Source organism: Melanerpes formicivorus, unplaced genomic scaffold (assembly GCF_026170545.1).
Source record: "Melanerpes formicivorus ecotype bairdi unplaced genomic scaffold, bMelFor1.0.p_v2 SCAF_139, whole genome shotgun sequence".
Classification (NCBI taxonomy): Eukaryota; Metazoa; Chordata; class Aves; order Piciformes; family Picidae; genus Melanerpes; species Melanerpes formicivorus.
This window is the reverse complement of record NW_027142491.1, coordinates 158,025-178,215: the sequence shown is the minus strand read 5'-3', so window position 1 is coordinate 178,215 and position 20,191 is coordinate 158,025. Positions and strand designations below refer to the sequence as shown.

At 59.3% G+C, this 20,191-nt stretch overlaps 2 protein-coding genes across 2 annotated transcripts; both read left to right on the top strand.

The window, feature by feature from the left end:
- LOC137456835 (acrosin-like) lies at positions 1-4,034 on the top strand. Its single transcript, XM_068168496.1, has 6 exons — positions 1-80; positions 380-577; positions 910-1,175; positions 2,440-2,585; positions 3,376-3,549; positions 3,667-4,034. The coding sequence occupies exons 1-6, from the start codon at positions 1-3 to the stop codon at positions 3,826-3,828; spliced, it is 1,026 nt and encodes a 341-aa protein (XP_068024597.1). The 3' UTR covers positions 3,829-4,034.
- Positions 4,035-10,313: 6,279 nt separating this feature from the next.
- DKK1 (dickkopf WNT signaling pathway inhibitor 1) lies at positions 10,314-14,281 on the top strand. Its single transcript, XM_068168447.1, has 4 exons — positions 10,314-10,707; positions 11,379-11,535; positions 11,628-11,738; positions 12,390-14,281. The coding sequence occupies exons 1-4, from the start codon at positions 10,516-10,518 to the stop codon at positions 12,635-12,637; spliced, it is 708 nt and encodes a 235-aa protein (XP_068024548.1). The 5' UTR covers positions 10,314-10,515; the 3' UTR covers positions 12,638-14,281.
- The last annotated feature ends 5,910 nt before the right edge of the window (positions 14,282-20,191 follow it).

Here is a 20,191-nt window from a genome sequence, read left to right as displayed (position 1 = left end):
ATGGCAACCATGTCCCTGCTCCTTCTGCTTCTGCTGCCAGCCCTGTGCTGGGCTGCACATGGTGTGCAGAGCAACTGTGTGTAAGTGGGACCTAGCTCTGGGAGGGAGCCTGGGAAGCCCTGATGGGTTTCACTGGGGGCTGCCCCTTGTTCCCTGTGGCCACACTGCAGCAGCTAAAACCCCAAGCGGGAGCCTCGGCTCCTGGCCAGCACCCAGGCTGCTGGCACACCTTGTCTGTGGGGCTAAAGCAAAGCCAGGTTTGGGTGCCCACAATGTGCCCTGGCTCTGCCGTGCACGCCAGGCAGCGTGGGGAAGGGCAGGTGGCTGCCCTGTAGCCTGCCTGGCAATCAGCAGGACACTCAAGCAGTTCTGGTTTCAGGGGCTGTGGACTCCGGCCCATGGCTGCCAAGTGGGGCAAGTCCCGTGTTGTGGGTGGTACCGATGCCCAGCCAGGGGCCTGGCCGTGGATCGTCAGCCTCCAGGATGCCCATGGAGTAGGCTCTGGGCACATCTGTGGAGGGTCCCTCATCACTCCCCGGTGGGTGCTGACAGCAGCTCACTGCTTCGTCAAAGGCAGGTAAGGAGGAGCCGGGTGGGAGCATCTCCCCGCAGCACCGGCAGCTGCCCTGTCCACAGCGCCCCCAGCACTCCTATCCCAGCCCCAGCGCCCGGGCGCTGCCCGGGGCAGGGACTGCCCAGGAATCACAAAACCGTGGAGAAGACCTGTAGCATCATCAGGTCCAACCACTCTCTAGCTCCCGGAGAAGGCTGGGCTGGTGCCAGGGCTTCCCAGCAGGCTCCGGCTCAGCGTTCCCCGTGCCCAGGGCGGCGCTCCGCCGCTGGCAGGCAGGCAGCACAGCGCCGGGCTGCGGCCGCCGCCCCCTGAGCCCCTCGGCCCTCTCCCGCCAGGCACGTCAGCCGGTGGCGGGTGGTGGCGGGGGTCACGCAGCTGTCCCAGCACGGCCCCGAGACGCAGACGCGGGAGGTGCGGCGGCTGGTGCTGCACCGCAGGTACGACAGCGTCACCGAGAGCCACGACATCGCCCTGCTGCAGCTGGACCGGCCCCTGCGCTGCGGGCAGCATGTCCAGCTGGCCTGCGTGCCCCCAGCCTCCGAGCCCCTGCCCCCGCTCGGCGACTGCTACGTCAGCGGCTGGGGCTCCACCGCGGCCAGAGGTGAGCGGGGCAGCCCTCCTGTGCCGGGGGCGGGCTGGGCACGATGGGCAGGCGGGGGCCAGGCGGCAGCAAGGGAGGTGGAGGTTGCTCTGCAGCAGGGCAGGGAGGCTCTGCAGGGGGACTGGCATGGATTGGGTCCATGGGGCAGTGTTCGAGGGATGAGCTCCAACAGGGCCAAGGGCCAAGGGCCAGGTCCTGCACTGGGCTCACAACAACCCCCTGGGGAGCTACAGCCTTGGGGCAGTGGGGCTGGGAAGCTGCTGGCAGAAAGGGACCCGGGGGTGCTGATCAACAGGAGGCAGCAGTGTGCCCAGCTGGCCAAGAAAGCCACTGGCATCCTGGCTGGGAGCAGCAATGCTGTGCCCAGCAGGAGCAGGCAGGGGACTGTCCCCCTGTGCTGGGCACTGCTGAGGCCACAGCTCCAGTGCTGTGCCCAGAGTTGGGCTCCTCAAGACAAGAGAGAGGTGGAGGTGCTGGAGCCAGGGCAGAGCAGGGCAAGGAAGCTGGGAAGGGCCTGCAGGAGAAATCTGATGAGGAGAGGCTGAAGGAGCTGGGGATGGTTAGTGTGCAGGAGAGGAGGCTGAGGGCAGAGCTCCCTGCTCTCTGCAGCTCCCTGAGAGGAGGCTGTGCAGAGGTTGCTGCTGCTCTCCTCTCCCAGGGGATGAACAAGAGGCAATGGCCTCAGGCTGCAGCAGGGCAGGCTCAGACTGGACACCAGGCAAAGGCTTTTGCCAGCAGGAGTGGTCAGAGCTTGGCAGAGGCTGCCCAGGGAGGTGGTGGAGTCCCCAAGCCTGGAGGTGTTTCAGGGTGGTTTGGCTGTGGTGCTTGGGGCTGTGGGTTAGGGGTGAGCCTTGCAGGGTAGGGTCAGGGGTTGGGGTTGGTGATCCTGAGGGGCTTTGCCTCCCTGGATGTCTCTGGGGCTCTGTGACTCTGTTAGGCCTTCTGACAGCAAGGGTGAAAGGCAGAGCCAGGCTGCAGGGACATGGGGACACCTCTAGAGAGATGGGCCCAGGCCACCTACCCAAAAGCAGGTAGAGGGGAAATCACAGAAACACTAAGGTTGGAAAGACCTTTAAGAGCATCAAGTGCAACCACAACCCAGCTACCGTGACCCCTGAAGCACCACACCCACACACTTGAATACCCCCAGGGATGGTGACTCCACCACCTCCCTGATGCTGCCAAGCCCGTGGGAAGGGGCTCCCAGCAGGGAAGCAGAGCTGGGTAGCAGCTGCTGGGGCTCAGTTCCTTTCTGTGCTCACAGCTCTAGGACCACCTGATGTGCTGCAGGAGGCCAAGGTGCAGCTCATTGACACAAAGCTGTGCAACAGCAGCCGGTGGTATGCGGGGGCCATCCACGAGCACAACCTGTGTGCAGGCTACCCACAGGGTGGCATCGACACCTGCCAGGTAGGAGCAGCTGGAGCTGCACAGCACCATGGGCAGCCCTGGCACAGGAGCTCAGGCACCTGAGAAGAGTCCTGTGGACAATAAGCTCTCCATGGCACAGCAATGTGCCTTGGTGGCCAAGGAGGCTGCGCTCAGAAGAGTGTGGCCAGCAGGTCAAGGAAGGTTCTCCTCCTGTTCTGCTCTGCCCTGGTGGAGGATTGTGCCCAGTTCCGGGCTCCCCAGAGGGACAGGGATAGACTGGAAAGAGTTCAAAGGAGGCTGGGAAGCTGCTGAGGGGCCTGGAGCAGCTCTGGGAGCAGCAAAGGCTGAGAGCCCTGGGGCTGAGAGCCTGCAGAAGAGCAGCCCCAGAGGGCAGCTGAGCAATGCTCAGCAAGAGCTAAAGGAGCTGTGGGGGGCAAGAGGCTGGGGCCAGGCTCTGCTGAGTGGTGCCCAGGGCCAGGCCAAGGGGCAAGGGGCACAGAGTGTCAGGCAGGAGGTTGGAGCTGAGCAGGAGGAGAAAGTTGTTTGTTGTGAGGCTGCTGGAGGCCTGGAGCAGGCTGCCCAGAGAGGTTGTGGAGTCTCCTTCTCTGGAGACTTTCCAGCCCCACCTGGATGTGTTCTGTGTGCCCTGCCCTGGGTGCCCCTGCTCTGGCAGGGGCTTGGACTAGGTGATCTCTGGAGGTCCCTTCCAGCCCCTCATGTTCTATGATGCTATGACACAGCTCTGGCAGGTGCAGTGAGAGACAAGGAGCCAGCCACAGAGCTGAGAGAAGCCACTAGCACCACCCTAATCCTCTCTCCTCTGCTGCAGGGTGACAGTGGAGGTCCTCTTGCCTGCCAGGACAGGAATGGGCCTTACTTCTGGCTGGTGGGATTGACCAGCTGGGGGAAAGGCTGTGCCAGAGCCAGGCGGCCTGGCGTCTACACCTCCACACAGCACTTCTACGACTGGATCCTGGACCAGATGGGGCTGTCCACAGGGGCAGCAGCTACCACCCCCCCACAGACAGCCTCCTCCATCCCCCCCCAGACTGCCTCCTCCATCCCCCCCCAGACAGCCTCCTCCACCCCCCCCCAGACAGCCTCCTCCATCCACCCCCAGACAGCCTCCTCCACCCCACCTCAGACAGCCTCCTCCACCCCTCCCCAGACACCCTGGCAGACAGGCTCGGCTGAGCCCTGTCCCTTCCCACGCAAGAAGCTGGTGGAGTTCTTCAAACTGCTGCAGGAGCTGCTGCAGAACCTAAGGGGCAGCAAGGCCTGAGCATGGCGGATGAACAGGATGGAGACCAGGCTGCAGCGTGCCACCACCACTTGGTGCCACCACCACTTGGTGCCACCACCACTTGGTGCCACCCTCAATGCCTGCTGACCCAAAGGCAGCCTCAGTGGCCGCCCCTGTCCTGCCCAGGAGCACCCCAATGCTTACCTTGACCTAGGCCTTGAAATAAAGTGGCAGGTTTTCACAGCTCACCAGGCCCCAGCCCACCTCAGTGTCCTGCCCGGGGCCAGGCCTCGCAGCAGTCCCCTGCCACCTGGCTCAGCACTGCCCCATCCAGCCGGTGCTGGGGCAGCAGGGCACGCCCGGGGACAAGCTGGCTCTGAGGCCTTCTGCCTGCTCCGAGCAGGTGTTGGCGCAGCGCCTTCAGATCTGTTGTGGTTTGAGCCCTAACTGGAGTCTAAGAGCTCAGATGACAGCAAACCTGAGAATTCCTCCCCACCCCCTTTTCCCTGATAGGGACAAAGGCAAAGAAAGCCAAGGGGTAGGGAGAAGGGGTGGGGGGGGGAGCTACAGAAGAGAAGTAATCCGGAGTCAGTTTGCAAGTAGAAGTAAATTCTTCAACAAAGAATACAGAGCAGTAGCAGGGCGGGTTCACAAGGGTGAGGGATAAGGATGAATAGGAGAATATACAAACCCAAGCCTGGATGACCTTGCAGCTCCCTGGGGGTGAGTGGGTTCAGTCCTCCAGAGAGCGTGGGAGCAGCAGGGGAGGCCAGGCCTGAGCCCGGGGAGGCATGGGGAGCCTGGCTCAGCTGCTGTCCCCTGGAGCAGGCAGGAGGAGCAGAGGGCGGGGGCAGCAGTGTCCTCCTGTCCATGGGCTTGTTGGACAGGAGGGGGCAGTGGGATGGACCCTTTGACCCCGGGGGACCCCTCCTGCTGGGAGGGGGAAAGCAAGTCCCTCTCTGCTCACCTGGATCAGGTTTCTTTTGTCCCCTGGGGGCAGCAGGGCTCTCCCAGCCCTCCCCCCAGGATGGGAGTAACCCAGCACAAGGTCCATTTTCAAAACACAAAAAAGTCATCCAGTGCAGTTTGTCTGGGGCCTGGTTCTGCTGCCCCTTCAGAGGGCTTTGAGAGCAGCTCTTCCCCTGAGCCTGCCCTGTGCTGCTGGGGACCAGGCTGCATGCTCACTGGGGGCCTTAGTTCTTTCCACACCAGCCAGGATGGCTGAAGGGAGCTCCAGTGCCTTTCATGAGCTTGGGGGGTGCTGTTCTTCAAGACACTGCTCTGTGCCCTCCAGGGACCTCCTGTGGCTGTAGAGTCCCCATCCCTAGAGGTGTCCAAGAGCTGTGTGGGACATGTTTTAATGGCCATGGTGGTCTTGGGTTGAAGGTTGGACTCAATGATCCTAGAGGGATTTTCCAGCTGAAACACTTTCATGATTCTATGATTCTATGACCTGGGCCAGCTCTGCAAATGCCATTCATATGGTTGGCAGCTGCTTCTCTCCCAGGGCTACCCTGCACCCCTGCTCAGCAGCAGGGCTGCTCGTTCCACAGCTGTAGAAGGCAGACAGGGTAGATGAGGCCGAGACAGGATTACCAAAGCCTCAGCCCAGCCAGGGAGCTGTTGGAGTAGGGCCAGAGGAGGCCACAGCAGTGCTGGCAGGGCTGGAAGCCCTCTGCTGGGAGCCAGGCTGGGAGAGTTGGCCTTGGGCAGCCTTCCCTCCCCGTCTCAGCTTAATCCCTGCCTCTCCCTGCCTCCCCCAGCATCACCCGGATCACGACATCAGCAGTCCCGTTTGGCTGCACCCCCTTGCTCCACCCACCCGGGGTCCTGCAGCTGCTGCAGCAGCAGGCAGGGCTCAAGGGCTCAATCGGACCCCCCAGAAGCTTTTTCAGCTGCTGTGAAAGAGCAAGAGGGGTTTGCAACCCCAGGGGGCTGCAGAAGTTGCTGGCAGAGGGTGGAAGAGAGCAGGACTTTGGCACCACTAAAGCAGGGTGTCCAAAGCACATCCAAACCTGTCCTCCATCCAGACCTCTGGATTCTGTGAAGGTGATTTTAGTGACTGTTAGTCAGCAGCACTGCTCACCGTGGTTCAAGGCAATGAAGTCCAAATTTCCTCCTTTCCATCCGGTGTCAACTCCTGCTGTCCTGTGCAGGGAGTCAGTGCAGCCTGAACGTGTCCACTCTGATTCTCTAGTGGGCTTTGGTGGATTTTGGCTTCACCAAGAGCATTTCCAGAGCTGCTTTTACCCAGTGTAGGGAAGGAGCTGTTGGAGCAGGGCCAGAGGAGGCCACAGCAGTGCTGGCAGGGCTGGAAGCCCTCTGCTGGGAGCCAGGCTGGGAGAGTTGGCCTTGGGCAGCCTGCAGGGGAGAAGGCTGCAGGGAGCCCTCCTGGTGGCCTTGCAGTGCTCCAAGGGCCCAGCAGAAAGCTGGGGACAGACTGCTGAGCAGGGCCTCTTGTGCCAGGCCAAGGGGGGAAGGTTTGGCCTGCAAGAGGGAGCTTGAGAGTGGAGAGAAGGAGAAATGTTTGGTGCTGAGGGTGGTGCAGAGAGCTGGGAGCTGCCCCATGGCTGGCAGCAGTACAGGGCAGGTTGTGTGGGGCTGTGGGCAGCCTGCTCTGCTTGGGGATGTCCCTTCTGGCTGCTGGGGGTTGGGCTGGAGGAGCTTCAAAGGTCCCTTCCAAGTCAATGCAGCCTGGGATCCATTCTGTGACTCCTGTGCCAGTGGGTAGCTGGGGGCCTGGACCACCAGAGCAGGGCAGCTGTGGGAAGGTGGGTTGGCATTCTCTGATTCTGTCACTAGAGATCTTCTCTGCTGTGTGCGCACAGACAGGGACCAACTGGGGAAAAGCAGTGAAAATGCCCTCCCAGGAAGGAAATACATTTCCTTACTGTCAAAGAAGGGGCAAGGAAGCATCACAAAATGATAGAGCATAGAATTCTTTAGACTGGAAAAGATCATAGAATCACAGAATGGGTTGGGTTGGACCAGCTCCAAGCCCCTGCCATGGGCAGGACCCCTCCCACCAGCCCAGCCTGCTCCAGGCCTCATCCAGCCTGGCCTGCAACCCCTCCAGGCAGGAGGCAGCCACAGCCTCCCTGGGCAGCCTGTGCCAGAGTCTCCCCAGCCTTACTCTCAACAATTTCTTCCTCCTCTCCACTCTCAGTCTCTCCTCTCCCAGCTCAAAGCCATTGTCCCTGGGCCTGGCACTCCCAGCCCTTCTCCAGAGTCCCTCCCCAGCTCTCCTGGAGCCCTTCAGGTCCTGCAAGGCTGCTCTGAGGTCTGCCTGCAGCCTTCTCTTCTCCAGGCTGAGGAGCCCCAGCTCTCCCAGCCTGGCCCCACAGGGATGATCGAGTCCAGCACTCATGAGCCCAAGTCACCAACACAACAAAGAGCCCCTGGTGAGGTGTCCCTCACCTGCAACTGCAGAGATTTCAGGGCAAGGTGTGGCTCTCCTTCTTGCAGGCTAAAAAAAGCAAGGGCAGGTGGTGCCAGGGATGCCCACTGGGCATGGACTCAGCCCTACCACTTCTGCCAGCTGCTCCCTCAGACTTCCCCAGCCAATTATTAGCCTGGCCTGAGCCTCTGCAGCCTGAGCCTGGACAAGCTGGGAGCAGCTGCCAGCACAGCTCTGGTGACACCTGGGGTACTTTTGCTGAGGGACATTCAAAACTCTTCACCCTGCCAGGAATAAGGATTCCTGTGTCAGTGCTGCCAGGGTCAAGCTTTGTGTGCTCTTCTGAGCCTCACCTAACAAAACCAAACCAACAGGGCACAAAGAAGAACACTGGGGCTTCATCATGGCAAACTTTAATTAATTGGGGGTTAATTAATTGCAGGGGTCATTAGGAGCAGCCAGCAAGCATTCATGAAGGGGAAACCATCCTTGAAACAGCCTGATAGCTTTCTCTGATGGTGTGATCAGCTGGGCAGTGGTGCAGCCACTGCTCTGATGGCAGCTGTTGGCCACATGCTGAGTGCAGGATTCCTTAGCTGACCAATTCCTTAGCAGCCTAGAGCAGAACAATCACATCCCATGGGTGCCAAGAACAACATCCTCATACTGGCCCCCTTAGATTGGAGCATGCTGCAGAAGCCACCTCCTTGGCATGCTGGCACCCCTCACTGGGAAAAGATTTTAGCTCAGAGTTTAGCTCAGGGGTTTACTGGTTAAGGCCTGATAACCAAGAGTATAGAAACAGCCCCTCTGGGCTATAGTTACTGGGTTAGGGACTTAGGTCAGGATCACCTTAGAGGGGTTAGGGCTGCTAGGGATTTCTGCTTCTGTCAGTTGGCTACTTCTGGCTGGGGCTTTGGTGCTAGGGCATGCTGCTAGGGACATGCTCACGACTTCTGCTTCCATTAGCAGCTTCATCTGTTAAGGGCTTCCAGGACTGCTAAGGACACTCTGAGACTCTGCACTGCTGGGGATTCAACAATGCAGCAATAAAGGACTTCTGGGAGGATTTCTGAGATTCTCTGCTCCCTGCAGTTCTGGAATCTTGTTGCTATAAGCAGCAGGGTTTGTACCTTCATTCCTCACCCAGTGGCCCCCAAAGTGGGGGAAGAACAGGGCAGATGTGGAGAGAGCAGTGCATGGTAGCTACCTCAGCTTCAGCAGGGCTTTGGACCACACATCCCATGACATCCCTGTAGGCTAACTTTGGAAGAGTGGATCACATGAGTGGACAGTGAGGTGGGTGAGAACTGGCTGAAGGACATTTCTCAGAGGGTTCTCATCAGTGGGGCAGAGCCTACTTGAAGGCCTGTAGCTTGTGGTGTGCCCCAGGGGTCAGGACTGAATCCAGTCTTGTTCAACCTGGATGAAGGGATGGAGTGGAGCCTCCCCCAGCTCCCTGCTGACATCTTTCAGGCTGTGCTGCCATCCATCCAGACCTGGGCAGGCTGCAGAGCTGGTCAGAGGGAACCTCCTGGAGGTCACCAAGGGCAAGGGTAGGGTCATGCCCCTGGGGAGGAACAACCTCCTGCAGCAGGACAGGGGAGGGGAGACCTGCTGGGAAGCAGCTCCAAGGAGCAGGACCTGGGAGTGCTGGGGGCCAACAAGTTCCCCATGAGCCAGCAAGGTGCCCTGGTGGCCAGGAAGCTAATAGAGTGTGGCCAGTAGGTCAAGAGAAGTTCTCTTCCCCCTCTGTACTCTGCCCTGATGAGGCCACAACTGGAGTCCTGTGTCCAGTCCTGGGCTCCCCAGTTGCAGAGGCAGGGAAGTGCTGGAGAGAGCCCAGGGCAGGCTGGGAAGCTGCTGAGGGGCCTGGAGCAGCTCTGGGAGCAGCAAAGGCTGAGAGCCCTGGGGCTGAGAGCCTGCAGCAGAGCAGCCCCAGAGGGCAGCTGAGCAATGCTCAGCAAGAGCTAAAGGAGCTGTGGGGGGCAAGAGGCTGGGGCCAGGCTCTGCTGAGTGGTGCCCAGGGACAGGCCAAGGGGCAAGGGGCACAGAGTGGCAGGCAGGAGGTTGGAGCTGAGCAGGAGGAGAAAGTTGTTTGTTGTGAGGCTGCTGGAGGCCTGGAGCAGGCTGCCCAGAGAGGTTGTGGAGTCTCCTGGTGTGGAGAGCTTCCAACCCCCCCTGGGCACTGTGCTGCTGGGCAAGCTGCTGGGGGTGCCCTGCTGGATCCGGATGGATGCTCTCCACAGGTCCCTTTCACACTCCGCCGTGCTGGGGCTCCGCGCTTCTGTTACTGCTCTGGCACAAGCGCCACGGGGAGGCGCTGCCCCAGCGCGGCCGCCAGGGGGCGCATTGGTGCCGGCTGCGCCGCGTTGCCCCCGAGCGGGGAGGAGGAATTGGGCGGGGGGCAGGGGTCGTGTCGCCCCGAGGGCGCCGCCGCAGGGACTGAGGGGTCGGCGGGATGATTTGGGGGGGGGCGACCACTTTGATGTCCCTACATCAAAGGCCCAGGAGCTCCCCCCGCCAATCTTACCATCCCTCCCAGCCCCATCACGACAAAGCGCTGGCCAGGCTGGGGTCAAGGCAGTGCGCTGGGGCGGAGGCGGGGAACATGGATGAGGGGACTCAACCCCCCCGCTTCGGTGTCCCGACCCTTCCCCACGCATCCCGGGCAGGGAAGAGGAGGCTGTGTGTGTGTGCAGAGCAGCCCCTTCCCTTCCTGCAAAGCTGCGCTGGCGCCAGGAAGGGAGCCGGGAAGTGGGGAGGGGTGGGGGAAGGGGGATCAGATTTTTAGGAGACCAAAGGACCGACCCCGCCAGCAAAAAGGAGGTAGGGGACACACACGCGACACGGCGACGACGCACACACGACAGAGGCTCTCTGCATCCCGGCCCTTTTGCGGGGGGGCGGGGGGCGTGTGGTGTGTGTGCATGGGGCCAGACCCTTCCCACATTTTCCCCCGTCTCCCCCCAGCTCTCCTCCCGGCGCCCGGCTGCAGACAGCGGCGGCGGCGGGGCGTGCGAAGCATCTGTGCCGGGGTGCCCTCGCCGTTGCGAAATCCATCGGCCAATGACGGAGCCTCGGGGCGGGGTGGGTTGGAGGCGGGGGGGGCTCGACACCACCCCACCCCCCTTTCCCCGCGACTCTTTGAAATCCCATCCACCGAGGCCTCCTCCCCGCGGAGGCGGGCACAGGAGGCAGCCCCCGGGGGTATAAAGGCGGCGAGACGGCGCAGGTAGCTGTTGCTTGGGGTCCGCCGGTACTGCTCTGACGGCAGAAACATCACCGGGCACCGGGAACGGAACGGAACAGGACGGGACGGAACGAGGATGCGGGGTCTGGTGGCGCTGCTGGCGGCGCTGAGCTGCGCGGCACCCCTGGGGAGGGCGGCGGGACCTGCCGGTGCTCTCAGCTCCAACGCTATCAAGGGACCCCCCCCAGGGTGGGCGGCCGAGGCCAGCGCTGCCCCCGCTGCTCCCTTCGACGGCAGCAACAAGTCGCCTCCGGCAGCCACCCGGCAGGTAGGAGCGGGGCTGGAGTGGGGACTGACCAGGGCCAGAGGAGAACAGACTAGGAATGGGGGTCACACACCAGGGATGAGAGGAGAGTGACAGAGCAGGGATGGAGGGCACTGAAGATGAGTGGCACACCAAAGATGGGGGGGGGCACACACTGGAGATGGAGCAGGGAGGGGACATGCTGGGGATGGGGAGGACACAGGATAGAGTGAGTGGGACACATCAGGGATGAGTGGGATGCAGTGGCAATAGAGTCGGGGGGGACACTCTAGAGCTGGGGATGGGAGGGATGCATGGGGCATGGAATGTTGGGGACACATGGGACATGGTATTGGTGGGGGTCACCAGGGATAGAGTGAGGGGGGCTGCACCGGGCATGGAGCAGAAGGCCAAACAGGATGGAATTCAGGGACACACTGGGTATAGGGAGGGCACATATCAAGTATGAAGAGTGGACATAGGAGGAATGGAGTGGGGACATAGACCAGGAGCGAAGGGAGGGCACATCAAGGTAGGGAGGGATGCACTGGGGATGGAGATGGGCCACAACAGGGACAAAGCTGGGACTTGCCAGGCGTGGGAAGGATGTACCGGTTATGGAGACAGGGACATACACAGGGGATGGAGGTGACAGCCCTGGTGACCCCCTCTGCCCTCCCTTCTGCCCCCTCCAGCCTTTCCCCTGCACCGAGGATGAAGACTGTGGCCCAGAGGAGTTCTGTGGGGGGGCTGCCCGTGGTGGGGGTGCCCCACTGTGCCTTGCCTGTCGCCGGCGTCGCAAGCGCTGCCTGCGTGATGCCATGTGCTGCCCTGGCACCACCTGCAGCAACGGTGAGGAACAGCAGGGCCCACAATAGGGTGGCCCAGGGAGGTTGGGTCGGGATCCCACCTGTGGCTGACAGCTGCCCTGCTTTGTCCTGAAGGGCTCTGCACGCCCCTGGAGCATCCCTATGGCGGCAGTGAGCTGGATGAGCTGGGCACTGAGGTTCTGCCCCGACGGACGCCTGCCCCTGCCTGGCTGCCCACTGCCAAAGGTAAGGGGGTCCCTAGTGCTGTGACTCCCCATGGGGCTACCCATCCTGCCCCTCTGTCCCCCAGAGGGTCAGTCTGTGATGTCAGCTATGCTCTGATGTCTTTGAGGCAGGCCACTCTGCTCACTGACCCCCACAGGGGTCTACCCATGGGGTTGGTCCAGTATGCCCACCCTGCCACAGTGTCCCCTCTTGAAGCAAGCCACCCTGCTCACTGATGCCATGGGGTTGAACCAGGGTGCCCATCCTACCTTTATGTCCCCCGTGAAGCAGCCCACCCTCTTCACTGATCCCATGGGGTTGGTCCAGGATGCTCACCTTGCCTACCATTCCCGCCATGAGGCTGGTCCTGGATGCCCATCCTAACTCAATGTCCCTCATGAAGCAGCCCATCCTGCCCTACTGTCCCCCACAGGGTCAGTCCAGGCTGCTCACCTTGCCCCACCATCTGCCATGGGGATGGTCCAACATCCCACCCTGCCCTACTGTCCCCCACAAGGTGGGTTCGGGATGCCCATCCTACCTCAGTGTCCCCCTTGAAGCAGCCCACGCCGCTCATGCTGCCATCGCCCATGGGGCCACCCGGGCTGCGCACCGCGCTGCGCCGAGGCCAGGCGAGCGGCGAGGCTGAGCCCGGGCCATGCTGTCTCGCAGGTGAGGAGGGACAGTTCTGCCTGCGCTCGTCGGACTGCGGGCCGGGGCTGTGCTGCGCGCGCCACTTCTGGTCCAAGATCTGCAAGCCGGTGCTGCGGGAGGGCCAGGTGTGCACGCGGCACCGGCGGAAGGGCGCCCACGGGCTGGAGCTGTTCCAGCGCTGCCAGTGCGCCGAGGGCCTGGGGTGCCGCTTGCAGCGCTCGCAGGGCCCCGACGCCTCGCGCCTGCACACGTGCCAGCGGCTCTGAGCAGCAGCGGACAGAGGCCTCCGGCACCGCCGGAGCAGAAGGTTGTTTCTCAAGGGAACTACTCCGACGCGACTTTACTTGCAGTACGTTACTGTGTTGTGAATACTGGAGCTGGCACTTAGGCTGTGCAGGACACCAGGACTCCTTCTGGGCACTGCTTTGGTTTCTCTTCTCGGAGGGCACTGCCTCGTGCTCCGCAAGCCTGACTGTGACGTTGTCCACGCTGGGTCTGGACGCAGAAAGGATGCGGCCGATTTGTTGGCGAGCAAATAAACTGTGCCTTCACCTCCCAGAGTCACAGAATGTTTGGGCTGGAAGAGGTCATCCAGGCCAACACCAACCCAACCCCATGGCCACCCAGCCATGGCCCCAGGTGCCATGGCCACAGCTTGCTGCAACACCTCCAGGTATGGGGACTCCACCACCTCCCTGGGCAGCCTCTGCCACTCCCTGACCACTCTGGCAGCAGAGAAATTGTTCCTCAGCTCCAACCTAAGCCTCCCCTGGCACAACTTCAGGCCAGTTCCTCTTCTTCTCTCACCTGAGACTGGGGAGCAGAGCCCAGCCCCCAGCTGGCTGCAGCCTCCTCTCAGGAGCTGCAGAAAGCAAGGAGGTCTCCCTCAGCCTCCTCCAGACTCCCCCAAGTCCCTCAGCTGCTCCTCCCCAGCCCTCTTCTCCAGACCCTTCAGGCTTCGTTGCCCTTAAAATCATAGATTCATAGACTCACAGAGTGGTTTAGGTTGGAAGTGACCTTCAAGAACATCCAGTTCCAACCCCTCCCCATGGGCAGGGATACTAGAAGAGGTTGCTCAAGGCCTCATCCAGCCTGGTCTTCAACACCTCCAGGGAGGGGGCATCCACAACCTCCCTGGGCAACCTGTTCCAGTGTCTCCCCACCCTCACTGTACAATTTCTCAGTGCATCCCTCCCTGCCCATCCTGCCCATCCCTTCCCACTTGTCCCTGCCTAAGCATGGTCCCTTCCCTGCCCAATCTGTGGGGACATCTACCCGATGGAAATGTCCAAAGAGAGATGATGATGAACATGAGGTGGTTCACCACCAGCACCCCATCACAGAATAGCAGAGTGTCAGGGATGGGAAGGGACTTCTGGAGAACATCCAGTCCAACCCCTGCCAAGGCAGGGTCACCCAGGGCAGGGCACACAGAACACATCCAGGTGGGGCTTGACAGTTTCCAGAGAAGGAGACTCCACAACCTCTCTGAGCAGCCTGCTCCAGTGCTCTGCCACCTTCAAAGAAGTTCCTTCTCATGTTCAGATGGAACTTCTTATGGTCATGTTTATGCCCAGCACCTCTTGTCCTGGTGCTGGGACCACTGGAGACCCCATGAAAAGGGCCATTTGCTTATTTATTCAGGGCTTATGATGTGCCATGGTGGCCACCAGCATCCTTTAGCCATCAGATGCATGGCCAAGGAAGGTCACCGTGGGAAAGGAGCAGCAAAACCTCCTCCTACATGATTTTCCCACATGTGAGGAGGGAGTGAGGGATCACCAGAAGGGCTGTGCTGGAGCATGACTCACGGTCATCCACAGGACAGGTGCTGAGGAGCGCAGCGGCTGCAACAGCTCCACCAGCACAAGCTGTGCTCTGCACACAATAAAGACTTGGGTTTGACTTCACTTTCCTCCTGTGACTATTCTCCCTTTTGGGGTGGCTTGGAGGGAAGGAAAGCTGCAAGTGTGGGGTTTCTTCTTCCAAGTGCTTGCAAATGTGTGTGGAGCAAGAGCAGGGGACGTGGACTCACAGAATGGGTAGGGCTAGAAAGGACCTTAAAGATATGCAGTTCCAGCCTCTGCCATGGGCAGGGACACCTCCCACCAGCCCAGGTTGCTCAAGGCCTCATCCAGCCTGGCCCTTCAACACCTCCTGGGAGAGAGCATCCATAGCCTCCCTGGGCAGCCTGTGCCAGAGTCTCCCCACCCTCATGGCCAAGAATTTCTTCCTCATCTCCAGGCTCAATCTCCCCTCTCCCAGCTTCAATGCCATGCAGCATAGAGTTGGTGGACAGTGCTGGTAACTGTCTTGGGGACAGTGGCTGGGATATGAAACCGTACCAGAGTCCTACTTGTACAAACCAAACGTGCTTTGAACCCAGAGGTCCAAACCGGCTGCAAAGCAGTACACCCCTGGGTGGCTTTAGGGGCACCATGTCCTGTTTGCAGGGACCCTCCAGCACTGCCCCTCATTGTTTTTATCACATCCCCCTCAGGAGTGTTTGATGCCTCTAGGGTTGAACACTGCCCAGAAGAGAGCAGGCAGCCTCAGGCAGAGGGAAATGGCTAAAATGGGCTCTTCCTCTTGCATGGGTAAGGGGTCACACTTTTCAAGGCTGAGGCTGGGGCACATCTGGACAGACTGATATGGCCCAAACTGGAGGGCAAAATACCAGGGCTCTTTAAACCACCTGAATCCCAGGCTGGATTGAGTTGGAAGGGACCTTTAAAGCTGATTAGTCCAACCCCCCTGCAGTCAGCAGGGACACCCCCACAACCAGAGCAGGTTGCTCACAACCCCAGACAGCCTGACCTGAAATGGTTCCAAGGATGGGACGTCTCCTACCTCTCTGAGTAATCTAGGCCAGGCTCTCACCACCCTCAGAGTAGCAAATGTCCTCCTTCTATCTGGTCTGAATCTCTCTCTTTTAGTTTACTGAATCAAGGAATGGTAGGGGCTGGAAGGGAACTCTGGAGATCATCCAATCCAACTCTCCTGCCAGAGCAGGGCACCCAGGGCAGATCTACAGGAACACATCCAGGTGGGGCTGGAAGCTCTCCAGAGCAGGAGACTTCACAACCTCCCTGGGCAGCCTGCTCCAGGGCTCCAGAACCCTTGAATTAAAGAAGTTCCTCCTCATGTTTAGAGGGAACTTCTGACGGTCAAGTTTGTGCCCATTACCTCTTGTTCAGGGGCGCCACCACACAAAGCATGGTTGCATCTTCCTGACACCCACACACCCACCCTTGAAGTATTGATCAGCATTGATCAGATCCCTCCTCAGGCTGCTCTCAGACTAAACAGCCTCAGAAAACTCTTTTGGTTGGAGACACAGCTTCACAAAGGGAAAGTTGTGCCTGACAAACCTGGTGGCCTTCTATGACAAGGTGACATCAATAGACAAGGGGAGAGCAGCCAACATCATTTACCTGGACCTGAGCAAAGCCTTTAACACTGTCCTGCATGATGTCCTGGTCTCCAAGCTGGTGCAGTATTGGATTGATGGATGGACAACTCAATGAATAAAGAACTGACTAGATGGCCACACCCAGAGAGTGGCTGTCAATGGTCCATGGCCAAGCAAAGTCCCTCAGGGCTCATCACTGGGACCTGTCCTGGTTAATATCTCTGTTGGTGCCAGGGACAGTGGCACTGAGGCTCCCTCAGCACCAAGCTGTGTGGTGCTGCTGACAGCTGGAGGGAAGGATCCATCCAGAGGCACCTGGGCAGGCTGCAGAGCTGGGCCCAAGCCAACCTCAGGTGGCTCAACAAGACCAAGGGCAAGGTCCTGCAGCTGGCTCAGGGCAACCCCAGGCACCAACACAGGCTGGGCAGGGACTGGCTGGAGAGCAGCCCTGCAGGAAAGGCCTTGGGGGTGCTGGGGGAGGAGAAGCTCAGCAGGAGCCAGCAGGGAGCACTTGCAGCCCAGAGAGCCAAGCAGAGCCTGGGCTGCAGCAAGAGAAGTGTGGCCAGCAGGGCCAGGGAGGGGATTCTGCCCCTCTGCTCCACTCTGCTGAGCCCACAGCTGCAGCTCTGGGGCCAGTGCTGGAGCCCCCAGCACAGGAAGGCTCTGGAGGGGCTGGAAGGTGTCCAGAGCAGGGCCAGGAGGAGGAGCAGAGGGCTGGAGCTGCTCTGCTCTGCAGACAGCCTGAGAGAGTTGGGCTTGTGCAGGCTGGAGAGGAGAAGGCTCCCAGGAGCCCTTCTGGTGGCCTTCCAGGATCTGCAGGGGGCTGCAAGCAAGCTGGGGAGGGACTTTGGAGGGGGTGAGGGAGGGAGAGGAGTGGGGGGGCTGGAGCAAAAGGAGAAGTGGGGAGCTTGAGATTGGCTGTGAGGAAGAAGCTGTTGGCCAGGAGGGTGGTGAGAGCCTGGCCCAGGTTGCCCAGGGAGGTGGTGGAAGCCTCCTGCCTGGAGGTGTCTGCAGCCAGGCTGGAGGTGGCTGTGAGCAACCTGCTGTGGTGTGAGGTGTCCCTGCCCATGGCAGGGGGTTGTCACTGGCTGAGCCTTGGGGTCCCTTCCAAACTTTCCAACCCTTCTAATCCGATTCTATGATTCTAAGACCTCCAAGATCATCAAGTCCAGCTATCAACCTAACATTAGGTTTAGGGTTGTGTTTCTCCATGCAGTTTTCCAGATGTTTCTCCTCCCAACCAGACTAACACAGTTTTTACACCTTTGAAAGAAGCCAAAGATACTTCCCTGGTGCATTAAATGCCAATGATGTAAGTTCTGGGGTTAGAATCATCTTATTTGAAACCTTGCCTGCTCAGCTGGATCTGGAGCTCGTTGCCCTCACAACCAGCTCCGTCCCTGCAGACACATTTCAGCACCAGGATGTCCTTGGCGTGACACACAGCACTCCTCAGCACATCTGACAGAGTCTTGGGTGCTCTCTCTCACCATCCTTAGCACCATGTTCTGTACCTTCTTTTGTTTGGGGCGGTTTGGCCATCTCCATACTTGTCCATGCATTACCCAAAAGTGACTTTATGCTGCTTGCCCCCAGTGCCCCTTGTGCTGTGCTTGGCCAGCCCTGAGCAGAGCCTGGCTCCAGCCCTGCACATCTTGATCCCCAGCCCTGAGGGCAGCCCTCAGCTCCTCTGCTCCCAGCTCCCAGCCCCAGCTGCCTCAGCCTGGCCTCCCAGGAGATGTTCCACTGCCTGCAGCAGCTCTGTGCCTCTGCCATGGACTCACTCAAGCACTTCCCTGAGGCCCTTCCTGCTGAGGCCCAGAACTGGACACAAGATTCCAGCTGTGGCCTCAGCAGGGCAGAGCAGAGGGGCAGGAGAACCTCTCTGACCTCCTCCCCACAGCCCTTCTAATCCACCCTAGATGCTCTTGGCCTTCTTGTCCACCAGGACCCCCAGGTCCTTGTCCCTTTCACTGCTCTCCAGCAGCTCAGTGCCCAACCTCTCCTGCTGCCTGGGTTTGCTTTTCCCCAGCTGCCAGGCTCTGCCCTTGCCCTTGTTGGGTTTCATTCCCTTGCTCCCTGCCCAGCTCTCAGCCTGCCCAGCTCTGGCTGGCTGGCAGCACAGCCTGAGGGCTGTCACCACTGCCCCCAGGTTGGTGCCAGCAGCAAACCTGCTGCCAGTGCCCTCTGTGCCCTCAGCTGTTGTAGTATGGCTTTGTTGTTGGGGTCACCATTTGTTGTAGGGTTGGTGCTGCTGTTGGATCACCCTGAGCCAAGATATTAGCAGGTGAAGATGCTTATTATGTTACACAGCAAAGTTATGTACTCTAGCAGAAGGCACGTGTCACATCTTCACTGGTTCTTTTCTACTGGCATGTGTGTAATTAAGGCATACAATAGGTTAAAATAACAAACCAATATTCTAATACATCCAACCAAATTCTGCCCAGTTTCTCCTTTCACTTACAAGGTGTTTACATTATTTTCTAAGTCAGAGACCATACAAAACCTTCTCTAATCCAAGCAGAGGCAAGTCCTCCCTCCCCTGCATTTCCCTCTTTCTCTCTCCCAGTTACTGATAAGGTGTACTTTCCTAACTCAAGGGCAAAACATAGCTGTTCCAAAGATGTCCAAAACAACCCTTCTCCCACACTCAGCCAGGTCACTGAAGAAGAGATTGAAGAGTTCTGGTCCCAGGGCTGAAGCCTGAGGGACTCCACTGGACACAGGCCTCCAACCAGACTCTGTCCCACTGACCACAGCTCTCTGACTTCTGTCCTTCAGGCAGCTCCTATCCCCCTCCCTGCCCAGCCCCCAGAGCACACTGCCTCACTGCAGCTGGGAGGATGCTGTGGGTGTCAGATGCTTTCCTGAGGTCAAGATAAACATCTGCTGCTTAGGAAAAGAAACCAACACTGTGCCAACATGACCCCACATCTGTTAAAACCCCATCTCTTCAAGGGAGAGATTTTCAGCCTTCCCTTTCTGTAAAGAGCTTAACCAACCTTTTAATAAAAGGGCCTGGCTCAGATCAGCAATGGTGTGGGCAGCAGGAGCAGGGCAGGGATTGTGCCCTGGGCTGGACACTGGGGAGGCCACAGCTTGAGTCCCGCCTTCAGCTCTGGGCCCTCCCTGCCAGAAGGAGCTGGAGGGCTGGAGCAGGGCCAGGGAAGGGCAAGAGAGCTGGGGAAGGGTCTGGAGAAGAGGGCTGGGGGGGAGCAGCTGAGGGAGCTGGGGGTATTAAGTGTGGAGAAGAGGAGGCTGAGGGGAGACCTTCTTTCTCCATACAACTCTCTGAGATGAGTTTGGAGTGAGGTGAGGGTGGTTCCTTCCCCCAGGTGATGAGACTACAGGGAATGGCCTCAAGTTGCACCAGGGAAGCTTTAGGTTGGACATGAGGAACAACAATTTCTTTACTGAAAGAGTTGTCAATCCCTGGCCCAGGCTGCCCAGGGCAGAAGGCTCCATTACTGAAGGTGCTTAAAGGCTGTGCAGATGTGGTGCTGAGGGCCATGGTTTTGTGGTGACCTGACAGTGTTGAGTTAATGGTTGGACTTGATGATGTTAAAGGTCTCTTCCAACTAAACCAGTTCTGTGATTTTCTCCTCAATACCCTTAGTTGCAGGAGGGAATACCAGAAGGAACAGGTCAGCAGCTATAATCAACAGGTGGCTTAGAGGCTGGTGCAACCAAAAGCATTTCTGTTTTTTTATCTTGGGGAACTTTCTACTGCACCAGGTCAGCTGGCAACAGATGGAGTCCATCTGTCCCAGAGGAGGGGAAAGATCACAATGTACAAGAATGGTCTACCCCTCAAAGGGAAAAAGATTCTAGGAAGGGAATTGGCAGGTCTCATTGATAGGGCTTTAAACTAGATTTGAAGGGGGAAGGGGCTGGAACCAGTCCCCCCAGGCAGGAGTCTGGGGGTGATAAGCTGGAGCCAGGGGTGAAACCAGCAGCCCAGCTGAAGTGCAGGGATGCTAATGCACGAAGTATGGGCAACAAACAAGAGGAGCTGGAAGCCTTGTTGCAGCAGGAAAGTTATGATGTAGTTGCCATCACAGAGACGTGGTGGGATGCCTCACATGACTGGAGTGCTGCAATTGACGGCTACAGGCTCTTCAGTAGAGACAGGCAAGGAAGAAGGGGTGGAGGGGTGGCCCTGTACATCAGGGAGGCACTAGATGCCGTTGAGCTGGAGATTAGGGACCATCAGGTTGAGTGCCTGTGGGTGAAGATTAGAGGGAAGGCCAGCAGGGCAGACATCCTGGTTGGAGTCTGTGTAGACCACCCAACCAGGAGGAAGAAGTTGATGAATGATTCTGTGGGCAGCTAGAGGCTGTCTCAATCACCAGACCTTGTTCTCATGGGCGACTTCAACCTGCCTGACATCTGGTGGGATCTCAAC